Source organism: Monodelphis domestica, chromosome 4 (assembly GCF_027887165.1).
Source record: "Monodelphis domestica isolate mMonDom1 chromosome 4, mMonDom1.pri, whole genome shotgun sequence".
NCBI lineage: Eukaryota > Metazoa > Chordata > Mammalia > Didelphimorphia > Didelphidae > Monodelphis > Monodelphis domestica.
This window is the reverse complement of record NC_077230.1, coordinates 397,042,362-397,054,958: the sequence shown is the minus strand read 5'-3', so window position 1 is coordinate 397,054,958 and position 12,597 is coordinate 397,042,362. Positions and strand designations below refer to the sequence as shown.

At 39.0% G+C, this 12,597-nt stretch overlaps 1 protein-coding gene across 1 annotated transcript; it reads left to right on the top strand.

The window, feature by feature from the left end:
- The first annotated feature begins 210 nt into the window (after positions 1–210).
- Positions 211–12,382, top strand: LOC100010924 (arylacetamide deacetylase-like 4). The gene is made up of 4 exons (XM_001364438.4): positions 211–517; positions 6,859–7,075; positions 8,139–8,202; positions 10,943–12,382. The coding sequence occupies exons 1-4, from the start codon at positions 353–355 to the stop codon at positions 11,715–11,717; spliced, it is 1,221 nt and encodes a 406-aa protein (XP_001364475.2). The 5' UTR covers positions 211–352; the 3' UTR covers positions 11,718–12,382.
- The last annotated feature ends 215 nt before the right edge of the window (positions 12,383–12,597 follow it).

Here is a 12,597-nt window from a genome sequence, read left to right as displayed (position 1 = left end):
TTTGATCTTAGTTGCTCACATGTTGTCTCCCTCATTAGACTGGGAGCTATCATTGTTTTGCAAGAATTATCTTTTGTCTTTCTTCATATCACTCAATATTTAGTACAGTATCTGACACTGGGTAAGCAATTAAAACTTCATGACTGTGGATTGATTGACTCATTCAATCAGGTTGTTCTGGTCTAATTCATTCAGGAGAAATGAATCTTAAAGACTTGGCAAAGCTATTGCCTGTAGGGAAACGGGGCAAAGAAACAAGAGGGTGGGAACTTATAAATATGACACCAGCTCCTGTCAAAGACTTTCCAAAGAGAAGCTCCCTCTCAGCCTCACTCTCAGGCAAAGAAGTGTGATGACCTTGCTGCTCTTCCTCATCCTGGCAGTTTGCCTCTTTAACCTGGGAATTGTACTATGGGTGATCTATGAGCATTTCTTTAACACAGATATCCCTGCTGCCATTGGCCACACAGTTAAGCTCCGCATCCTACACTGTCTATTTCTACTGATGTTGACTTGGGTGAGTTTACTCCTTTACCTCTCAGACCCTGCTAAGGTGTTGGTTTCTGTGAGTTGAAGGGCAGGGCCTAGAGAAAGCAAATAATAAGTAATGTAGCAGACCCTAAGCCAAGGAAGGGCCTTCTTGGAGGATTGCGAGGCCTTGGGTAACCCCACAGTATTCAAATTGCTATATTTGGAATACCTTGTTCTCTGATGAAGAGTTTCAAGCAAATGGTTATAATGTTTGTTTTTGAATATAGGGAGGTGTGACAAGGAAATCACTTTAAAAGACTGATATATATTAATTTAAGGTCGCCAAGGAATTTAGCTATGTAATTCCTAAATGAAAACTCAAGTCAGCAGTCAACCTTTTATGGAGTTTAATTACAAACAGGAGGAAGAAAGGTATTAGAGATAAAGAGAGAGAGGGAGAGAGAAAGGGGAGAGAAGGGAATGGGGCTTAAATACCCCCTCTGTTTAGGCTGGGCCAAAAGGCCCAAGCCCTTAGATAGCTGAGGCAAAGGAAAGAGATCAGTCCCTATCACTCATGTGACCAAAATGGAGAAACAGTCTCAGGGGCCTCCACCTCCACCTTCCTTCAGAGCAAGCTTCTCAGAGCACCTCTCCAACCAACCCCCCTAGTCCTCAGACCCCTCTATCTTTAAGGAAACCATCCAAGTTCCCTCCCCTCAGTTCTCACATCTACCAATCACTGTCCATGTCTTCCCTGTGCCAATGGTGGCTCTACCTTAACTCAGGACCGCCCAGAGGTCTGTGGCTTTGCACATGTCTGTTGAAGGTCATATTCTCAAATAATTAAATCTTGATCCTTTGCTGCAGCCCTTCCTAAATCCTGTTACCCTGAGTATGGTGGAGATTGGAATAATTAAATTTTGATCTATGCTGCAGCCCTTCCTAAATCCTGTTAGGACTGAGTAGGGTGGAGATTGTATCAATTCTAAAATCAATCATGACTCAAAGAACTTCCTGTTATATGCTTAAGCATAGGTCAAAGCCCTTTCCATTGTTCAGCAGAAGGTTTCTGTCCTAAAGTAATCTTAGGTAGGGAGGAGAAGGACCCTCCCTACCTAATGTTGGAAATGGGGAAATTTCCAACATTCATAAGTCTAAGAAATTTTAAGGTTTACAATCCCCCCTGATGATCATTGGGAGACTAGTCTCCCCATTGATCATTTTAACATAATCATTTTGTAGTTCTAAATTCACTTCTAAGTATAGATATACACAATATTCAATTTTCTAAGAGAAATTAGAATAGTGAGAGAGGAAATAGAAAAGAAAAGAAAGCAAAACCAATGTTTTGCTAGGCGCATTGACAGAAAGCCAAATTAGGGGCAGTCCCTTTTGGCATAAATGTGTACAGTTACAATAAATGTTCAATCAAAAGTTCAGTCCAATCAATCACATCCAAAGTTCATTCTTGATCTTCTTGATGAAGTATAGGTTTTCGGCATCTTTCTGCAACAGTTCATTCTCTGGATATAAAAATTTCAAGCTTTTTTCTTGAAGATCTTTTCTTGAACAGAATCAAAATCTTTGATTTTTATAACAGTAAAATCTTAAACAAAAATCAAAATTCTTGGATTTTTATAAAAATACAATCTCAAACAAACAAAAATTCAAAAAAAATATTCTTAGATTTTAAATTAAAATACAATCCCCCCTGAAGTAAGTATTAAAAAAATATCAAGTTTAGCTCAAAATGCAATGTTCAGTTATGGAGGTGTATGTGTCAATTATCAAAAGAATAGAAAAATAATCAAAAACATAAGAAAAATTCAAAATATGCCTTGTATAGGTCCAGTTTAAAATAATTTCTATCCCACAAGTATGTAGGACAGAATGCAGTAATATTTCACGTAGCCATTTGTAGCCAAGACTACAGGAAGTTGCCATAATATAAGAAGAAAAGAATTAGAATTCTATTTTGATGGGGAAATGTCATTCCCTCATCTGATTTTTTTTTTCCATTCAGGGATATAGGGAGCCAGCATGATAGTCAAGCTTTGTACTTGTTTGAGTACTTCGTAAAGAGTGTAGATACAAGGAAGTCCTACGACTTAAACATAAGTTAAGCGTCGCAACCTCGAGTCTCACTTTAATATTTCTTGTGTGCTCTATTGGCACTATCCAGGTTTAGTCTGTGCTCCTTGTTTTTATCCCTTTTCCTGGAATCAGACACAAACATTAATCACAGTCCTATAATATTTTATCAATAAATGGCAGGTTCCCATAGTTTCAAGCTTTTAGGCATATATTGATATTATAGCAAGAGTATATATATTAACTTGTATTACTGTAGGAAAAAATAATATTAATATTAATTATGTGTACCTTCAGTACAAAAAATGAGAAAAAATCAAATATTCTGATCAAAAAATAAAAGAAAAGAAATAAGAAAAAAAATCAGTAATTCAATGTGTTCTTGAAAAAACAGCATCCATTTGTCTATGGATTATTATCTCCAATTCATATGATAAGATAGAGTCATAATTCATATGATAGGATAGAGTCAATCAGTCTCAGCAGAAGATGCTTTCTTCACATTTGAGCAGTGATTCCAAGAGTCCCTTTCTCCAATCTTTATAGATGTTGGAGTAGTTAATAATATTTGGAATGGTCCTTCCCATGAAGGTTGAGTTGCTCCAGTTCGCTTGAAATTCTTGATATAAACTTTATCTCCTGGGTTCAGGTCATGCAGAGAAAAATCTAATGGTCTGGCTTGTACTGCAGCTCCGGATTCATGAAGTTCACGTAATTTGTGCTGTAACTCCTGTATATAGGAAGCAATAGTAATATCTCCCCCTAATAGCGATGTATAAGCCGGGGAGAAAGGCTTAGCCTGTATAGGCGGATGTCCAAAAAGCATCTCAAATGGTGAAATATGTAAGTCTCCTCTAGGCCTGCTTCTAAGATAAAATAGGGCCAGAGGGAGAATTTCAGGCCATTTTAAATGGGTCTCAGTGCATAATTTGCCAATCATAGTCTTAAGTTCTTTATTCATCCTCTCCACTTGGCCTGAGCTCTGGGGGTGATATGGAACATGGATTTTTGGAGTTATCCCCAAACAAGAATATATTTGGTTTAAGACAGAATCAGTAAAATGACTCCCTCTATCGGAGTCAATACGTGCTGGCAGGCCAAAACGAGGAATAATTTCTTTTAAAAGTATCTTTGCAACAAAATCTGCTGTGGCTCGGGTCGTAGGAAATGCTTCCGGCCATCTGGTTAGTTGATCTACAATTACTAGACAAAATTTATAACGTCCAGCCTTTGGCATCGTTATGAAATCTATCTGTAGATGTTCAAAAGGTGTGTAAGCCAGAGGACGTCCCCCAAAGGCTTTTCCACGAAATGCATGTTGGTTATATGCCTGGCAGAAAGGGCAGGCTGAACATACTTTAGAGGCTATAGTAGTTATACCAGGGGCTATCCATACTCTCTTGACAGAGTCCACGATGCCCTGGGTGCCAAAATGACCATTTTTATGAATAGATTGGCAAATTTGGTTATAGAAACTTCTAGGGAGCAGGGGTTTTCCTTCAGATGACACCCATACTCCATTAATTTGTTTTGCTTTAAATTTTTGTTTCCATTTTTCCACTTCCTTTTCATTATAGGAAAGTGATAAATTTAAATTATCAGTGGTTGTTAATGTTAAAATTAATCCAGGTCCTTCTATGGCTGCTAGTTTTGCAGCGCCATCTGCTTGATCGTTTCCTCTAGAGACAGGGTCAGTGCCACCTGTATGGGCAGAGCAATGAACTACAGCTAGGGCTTTAGGTAGTTTGAGAGCAGAAAGAACTTCATTAATAATTTCAGCATTAGCTGGAATATCTTACTCCAGGCTCTCTGACCTTTTAATGTAAAAATTGATAAATCTTGTGTTTTTCTGACTATGGCTCCATGATATTGGAACTGTTTTTTTTTTTTGGCCTACTTATAATATTTTCTTCTTGATTTAGGAGTTCAGGAATTTGTCTATAATATTCCTGGGAGCTTTCATTCTGGGATTTATTTCAGGAGTTGATTGATTGACTTTTATTATATCCTTGGTTCTAGAATACCAGGAAAGTTTCTCTTGATAATTTCCTGAAAGATGATGTCTAGGTTATATTTTGATTATTGCTTTCAGGAAGTCCAATGATCTCTCCTGAATATATTTTCCAGCTCAGTTTCCCCAATGTTTTCCAATGAGATATTTCACATTTTATTCTATTTTTTAATCCTTTTGACTTTTCCTGATTTTTTTTTTGATGTTCTACTTGCCCAATTCTAATTTTTAAATCATTTTGTTCTCCAGTGAGATTTTGTACCTCCTTTTTTTCATTTGGCTAATTCTACTTTTTAAGAAATTTTTTCCTCAGTGAATTTTTATACATTGTTTCCCATGTGGCCAATTCTGCCTTTTAAAGAGTTCTCTTCAATGGATTTTTGTGCCTCTTTTCAATTGGCCTATTTTGTTTTTTAAGAGTCATTTTCTTTAGTATTTTTTGTGGCTCCTTTAGCAACCTTGTCTACTTTTTTTCTTGATTTTCCTATATCACTCTAATTTACTTTCCCAATTTTTCTCATATTGTCTTATTTGATTTTTTAAAAAAAACTTTTTTGAGTTCCTATAGGAATTCTTTTTGGATTTGAGACTAATTCATATTTTTCCTAGAGGCTTTGGATTCAGTAGTATTGATTTTGTTGTCTTCTGAATTTCTGTTTTGGTCTTCCCCTTACTAAAATAACTTTCTATGTTGAGTTTCCTTTTTTTGTTGTTTGCTCATTTTCCAGACTTTTTCTTGTCTTTTAACTTTAAAAAATTGGCATGCTCTATTCCTGTGGTGAAGGGAGCACTATCCTAAGCTTTAGTTTTTCTTTGCACAGTTGCCTTCAGAGCAGGCTCTGGTGATCTATAAGTTTTCAGTTCTTCTAAGATGATGCAATCTAAGGAGAGGTGTTTTTTAATACTCTTTGGCCTGTGCTGTGATTTTTGAGAGACCACAGCTCCCCTTTTCCACCCTGGAACTGTGACCTGGGGGGCTCTGCTCCTCTTTGGCCACCAGTGTAGGTGTGTGCTAGTGTTCCTCTTCACCCTAGGACTGTGACCCAGGACTACAACCTGGATCTATGTGGGAGCAATGCAACAGAGCCCTACATCCAGATTTAGAAAAGGGACTGTTGTAATGTCCTTCTAAGCAGTTGTCCAACCTCTGTTCCCATCTATGGCTAAGAACTCTAGGAGTCATTATTGCTGATTTAGTCACCCCACAGGCCTGCATGGCCTTGTCAAGGTGGGGCCTGCCTTGGCTTGATGATCTGCCTTCACTCCCACCTTAGTGCAATAGACTTTTTGAGCCAAACTTTTAAGTTATCTTGGGCTAAAAACCTGCTTCACCCTGTTCTTTTGGGTGTTCTGCCACTTCTGAATTTGTTTTGAGAAGTTATACTAAAGTTGTTTGGAGGGTAATTTGGTAGAGTTTAGTGGGTCAGCATATTTCCTCTGTCATATTGGCTCTGTTGAAATCCCTACTTTTCAAAGATTCAGTCATCAGTACTCAAACATGCAAAATATGTAAAAGTTATCTCAAAAGGAAGTGGTGGTGTTTACAAAGGAAAAACACATCTGAAGAGAGAGAGAGAGAGAGAGAGAGAGAGAGAGAGAGAGAGAGAGAGAGAGAGAGAGAGAGAGAGAGAGAGATTGAATAACTAAAGTTAAAATATGCAATAATGAAAGTCTATGATGGATAATTTCCCCAGGGGGTCCCCACAAATGTGAAGGGACCAATTTTATCTTAATTGAAGTCTCACATGTAGCATGTATTAACTCTGTGTCTCCTTATCCCAAATCTTGATGAATGAGCTAGGTCCTACAAAGCAAAAGTATATCTGCCCATCAGGGTTCAAAGGGTACTCCTTAGAAGTCAGTGGTGATTTTAATTCTGTTAGTTAAAGCCCTAAACCAGTGTTTTTTCAATAATGCCAACTACAAGTAAATAACCTGCCAGTTTGACTTGACCCATTAAAATAATTAGTTTTTATAATGGGATTTTAATGAAAAAAAAGGCAAGAAAAGCTATCCAAATATTCCCCTCTTTCTCCAATGTACATCCTGGCTAACCACTTGGCAAATGTGTGATGTTTGTTAAGTAGAGAATAGTGAGGGGGAATGGATGGATCTGTAAAAAGCAGTCACTAGTACTAGAAAAATAATTTTAAACGTACAAAGATGACATCACAGAACTAGAACCAGGAAGTGACTGTGATTATAATTGGCCAGAATGATCCAGAAATGCTTGAAAAGTCTTTATCTGTCTTTTTGACTTTCCCTTTTCCCCTTTCCCCTAATAGGCGAAGATTTGTGAAAAACTGGGAATCTGCTCAAAGTTAACATTTATTCGCTTTGTACTTCTTAGTCTGCCAGTCAAGGAGGACCCAAAGCTTGTGGTAAAGAATTTATGCTTTGGGACAGTACCTGTGAGGTTGTATCAGCCAAAGGCAAGATCTGCAAGCCTCAGGAAAGGAATTATCTTCATCCATGGAGGGGGTATGCTTATTGGGAGCCTGGGTAAGATCACATTTTCCTTGGCCTCTTAAAAGGATCAGATCCACATAGGCATTGCTCCCCTTATGTTGGTCACATTGGAAGCATTCTGATGCTTTGGGAAGTGTTAAATTGTAACTTTCTTCCATTGGGTAAAAAAGCTAAATGCTTTCTAAAGCTAAAAAGAACCCACATAATACTAGATTTGATATGCTGATTGATCTAACCAGACTTAATGGCTGGTTCATCATACCCAGAGTGCTATCATTATTTACTTCCACTTCTTTGTTTTCCTGGCTTGCTTCAAGACTCAGTTAAAATCATACCTTCTGTAGCAGGTTTTCTTGATTCTCCTTTCTACTCTCCCAGCCCCAAAGTGATATGATATTTGATGTTGTTGCTGCTGAATCATTGAGTTATGACCAACTTTTTGTGAAGCTATGGACTATATAGCTCACCAGGCCCTTCTATATTTCACTATATCCTTCTATCTTTCACTATATATCACTATATCCTGAAGGGTGTCCAACCTCATATTCATTGCTTCCCTGACACTATATATACATCTCAATCTTAAACCAATCAGTTGGGGTGGGCAATCTTCTGAGTATGATGAAAAAACAAAAAACTTCCCTTTAAGGCCTTAAAACCCAAGGTTTCCATATCAACTAGTGAAAAAAAGAAAAAAAGTAGTCAAATCAATGAAAGGATTTCCTCTTTTTCACAAAGGCCATACAACCAGTTAAACTTAAAAAGAATCAATTACCTAAAACTGGTTATATTTTGCCTAGATATTCTAAGATCATGTAGGTCTACCCTGCCAAGTATTATCCTTTTAAAGAAACATGAAAGATAGAATTATACAAAGAACTATCTAGAGATTTCACAAGATGAAACAGACTCATGAAGTTGAGTTAAATATGTGTATTACCAATGTGTGGTACACCATTTTGTACCTGGTGTGTACTGGGGTTGCAGGATAAAGAGCGTGGGAGAAGAGCAGTAGGGGCTAGCGGTGGTGGAAGATGGAGAAAGGGAGAGAGAAGCTTGCTCCATATTCTACTAATGAAACCTCTTTATTTTCCAGACATCTACCACAGCACATGCTGCTTCCTGGCTAGGGAAACTAACTCAGTGGTTCTATCAATTAGGTGAGTAAGGAGAAAAGTAAGTAGGAAGGGAAGTAGTCAGGTGGGCAGGTAGTAGAAAATGGAGGGAGGAGAAGGGAGGGCCTAAAAACAATCAAAGAGGGAGAATCCTTTTTCTTAGACTAAGGGTTCTTAACCTAGGGTCCATGAACTTAAAAAAAAATTCAAAATAATTATTTATTTCAAAATAATATATTGCAAAATAAATAGTTGTGTATGTATTTTACTTAATGAATTCATAAATATTCTGAGAAGTTCATAGGCTTCACCAGGCTGCTAAAAGGCTCTGTGACATAAAAATGGTTATGTTTCATTTGTTATGAGCAAATAAGCTTGATAAGGGGCAACCTAAGAGAATGGGGGAATATTTTATAGGTGACAAATATGGTACCTAATAGTCACTCTTCTTTATGATTGGAAAGCTAGGAAAAATTTTAGCTAGCACAATTTATTATATCTTTGAGTCTGTAGAATTTATTTACTTGAAACATTTCATTTTGATATACTAGTTACTTCCTGATAAATACTCTACAATGGTCTAATATAGCCATTAAAATTATATGTACATGTAACTTTCCATTCAGAATTCGTTGGGTCCTGCTTTTTTTGCTCTGCATCAGTTCATAGAAATTTTCACTGTGTTTCTTTGAACTCACAGTGATCATTCCAATAATGCATTGCATTCATAGACCACATTTTACTCTCTGTAGCCTCATTCAGATCGGTAGCTCTAGGCTACATCTAGATACAATTGCCTTCCCCAATTCTTGTGCCAGCTACATGTGGTCTCTGGATCACTAAGCCACAATCTTGGTCTAACCCTGTGAAGAAGGTGTCAAAGCCAAGTTCAGCTTGCTTACCTAACACTTTTTCCTACTGTTATATCTGCTCCTACTGGATGACCATTACCTCAGAGAATGGGTGTGTGGCGAGGACTTTCCCTGACAAGTGGAGGGGTGGTGAGGATGGATCTCACTGTGTGGCTCAAAGGGAGACAAAGTAGACATTTCTAGCCTCTTCTTCCTCCACTCCCCCCAAGGGATACTTTATTGGGAAGCACAAAGTTGGAGCCAGAAGCTTGGTCACTCTGATCTTAGGTTAATGATCATACTGAGGAATGATCATACAATGTGATCATACTGAGGAATTAGTTTTCAGTCCTCTGCATGAAATGCACTATGTGAGGCAAGACACCAGTATTTTTCTGAGTGGAAAAGGTGGAATTATAGTAATTAACCTCTTTTCTGCAAGATCAAAATAGCTGTTGGTAGTCCAGGGAGAATAGAAGGCTGTAAATGAAAAGAAAGACATGGAATTTGCCATACATAATTAACTCTAGGTTTGAAAATTCAGTTTATTCACTCTCTTCAAACTTAATCTATAGTTTGGTTATGTTGTTACCAGATACACTAACAACATATTTAAATGTACCTTTGGTCAATAGTACTAAATTAAATTAATCAGTAAGCAGTAAGGGTCAGTTTAGGTGTGTTAGTGGATTGAGAGCCCGGCCTAGAGATGGGTGGTCCTGGGTTCGAATCTGACCTCAGACACTTCCCAGCTGTGTGACCCTGGACAAGTCACTTAACCTCCACTGCCTAGCCCTTACCACTCTTTCTGCCTTGTAACCAATACACAGTATTGATTCTAACAAGGAAGGTGAGGGTTTAAACTTTTAAAAAAATCAATAACCATTGACTAGATGTGTGACATAAATCTATCATCCTTGCCTTCATAACTTTTTTCTCAGAAACAAAAAAAAAAAACAAAAACAAAAGGAAAACAGCAGCATGCTGACTTTTATAACAAAATCCTTTCCAGTCACAAGACAGATCCTTTCGGGGCAGAAGGAGGCTATTTTTCATTTTGTCTTTTTTTAATTTCTCCCATTCACATTAGCTCTTGGATAGCCAGAGTGCACACCTTATAGTTGAACAGTGTGGTCTAGTGGAAAGAGTACTATATTTCACACAAGAACTGGCTCAGTACAAGCTTTTCCATTTCTTGACTGCTTGATCTTAGCCACGACACTTCCCTTTCTGGGTCTGTTTACTTGTCCATACACAAACATGACCCACTCAGCCTCTGGAGTATAAGTTCTTGAGGTCAAGAACAGTTTGATTTTTATCTTTGCATCTACATTGATGAGCACAGTACCAAGAACATAATAGACATTCAATATATGAACCACAGATTTTCAAACTTATAACCTTGGAGTCATCAAATCCAATCCCCTTCATTTTACAGATATGGAAATTACACCCTAGAAAACCAAGTGACTTACCCTAGGCCCCACAGGTAGCAAGTAGCAAAAACAGTATTCAAACAACAAACTCTAATACCAACTCTGCTGAATTCTGTAAGATGAGGTGATTGGATTAGGGCAGGAATTTCTAGCCTGTTTTTGCCTGTTTGACATAACCCCTAAGGCAGTCTATGGAAGCCTATGGACCTCTTCTCTAAATAACATTTTAAAAGTAATTCAAAGAAATGTCAAATTTCACTTAAAGGTAAGTAAAAATAAAAATGTAATTTTCTCCATTAAAATTCAGAGACCTCCTAAAATCTATCCATGGAATCCTATGGTACTGAAGTTCTCTGAGGTTCATTTAGTGTTCACTTCCTATCATTCTTATGTAGATAAGAACTTTTAAAGATGGCCTCAGAACACCAATTAAGCTGATTTCTTGACCTCCTAATCCCCTCACCTACTCACAAGGCATGCTTTTCCCCTCTTCTTTAGTTACCGCCTGGCTCCAGAGCACAGGAACCCTTCTGGTTTAAATGACTGCATGGCTGCTTCTGTCCATTTCTTGAGGAACCTGGAGACTTATGGAGTGGATCCATTTTATGTCACCTTCTGTGGTGACAGTGCTGGAGGAACAATGGTGGCTTCTATTTGCCAAACGCTTGTGACCAAACCAGACCTCCCCAAGATAAGAGCTCAGATTCTGATCTATCCCTTTATGCAGGCAATTAATTTACAGCTGCCTTCCCACCAACGTTATAAAAATACCTTATTCCTCAATCAGAAAATCTTCCTCTTCTGTGTATTCCAATATTTTGATATTGATATCCTTTGGAAAACTGCTCTCCTGAATGGTGCCCATCTACCCCTTGAGATGCGGGATAAGTGTGAGGAAAGGGTGGGTGTCCACAACATCCCTGAGCGATTCAAACAGGAAGGCTACCAGCCCAAGTCTCCTGGCCCTTTTGATGAGAATGTTTACCTGGAAACTAGTCAGATCTTCTGGGCAATGAATTCACCCCTATTTGCTGACAAGGACATCATTGCCCGACTCCCTGAGACCTTGCTTGTGAGTTGTGAGTTTGATGTCCTTCGGGATGACTCACTGTTGTATAAGAAGATATTGGACGATCAGGGGGTGCCAGTGAGCTGGCACCACATTGAAGATGGTTTTCATGGAGTGCTCTTCACCTTTGACAAAGGCTTCTTCATTTTCCCCTGTGCCTTGACAATTCTGAATATTATGGTTGATTTTATAAAGGATCTGTGAACTTCACTCATAGGACTTTCAGGAAGGAATGGCAAATATGGTCTCCATCTCAAGTTAGGTTCCTGATTGAGTCTCATTTTTATCATTTTAGGGGAAGGGGTGAGTTCTGGAGCTGAGGGGAAGAGATTGTAAGGATAGACTCGCCTTAGGTTCAAGGGTACTCAAATACAAATACAAAAATATTTTAAAGTACTGCTTGTCCATGAAAATGATGGTTGGAAGATTAAGCAGGTGGTCCTTAGGTTATGTTTTTGGCTTGTCTAGGTCCCACTGCAGTATGAGCCTTTGTGTACCTTTTATAGGGAGGCACAGGAGTGTCAAATAGGATACTGGTTGAGGACTTCCGGTTAAGATGGCGGCTTAGAGAAAGCTAAAGTTCAGATCTCCGGAAAACCCTTCCCGACCAATCTCAAACTATAAGCTCCTAAGGCGCCGAAATTTAAAACGATCAACAGCACAGACCCTGGGAACCCTCCTCCTGGACCTGGACCCGGATCAAAAGGTACGGGTCCCCTCAAAAGCCAGAACCCGAGATCAATTGGACCTAAGGGGTAGGAGCGCAGAGTCCAAGGCTCCGGGAAGCCGCAGCCCGGCCCGGCTCAGAGAGCAGGGTCCTCTGAACAACAACCCTCAGGGCCTTCTATCCGAGTCCCAGTGAAAGTCACTGCCTGGAGCTCCCGCTGCAGAGAGCAGGGTCGAAACAACAGCAACCCTCAGGGCGGGCAAGACAGCCTCACAAGCTGGATCCTGCTATCCAAGTCTCAGTGAAAGTCACTGCCCTCGGAGCTTGGGGAAGCTGCAGCCCATCACCCCGCAGGCCGACGAAACAGCCTCACGGCCAGCGATTCTGAAGGCAACTTCCGGAAAGCAACCCGACGCA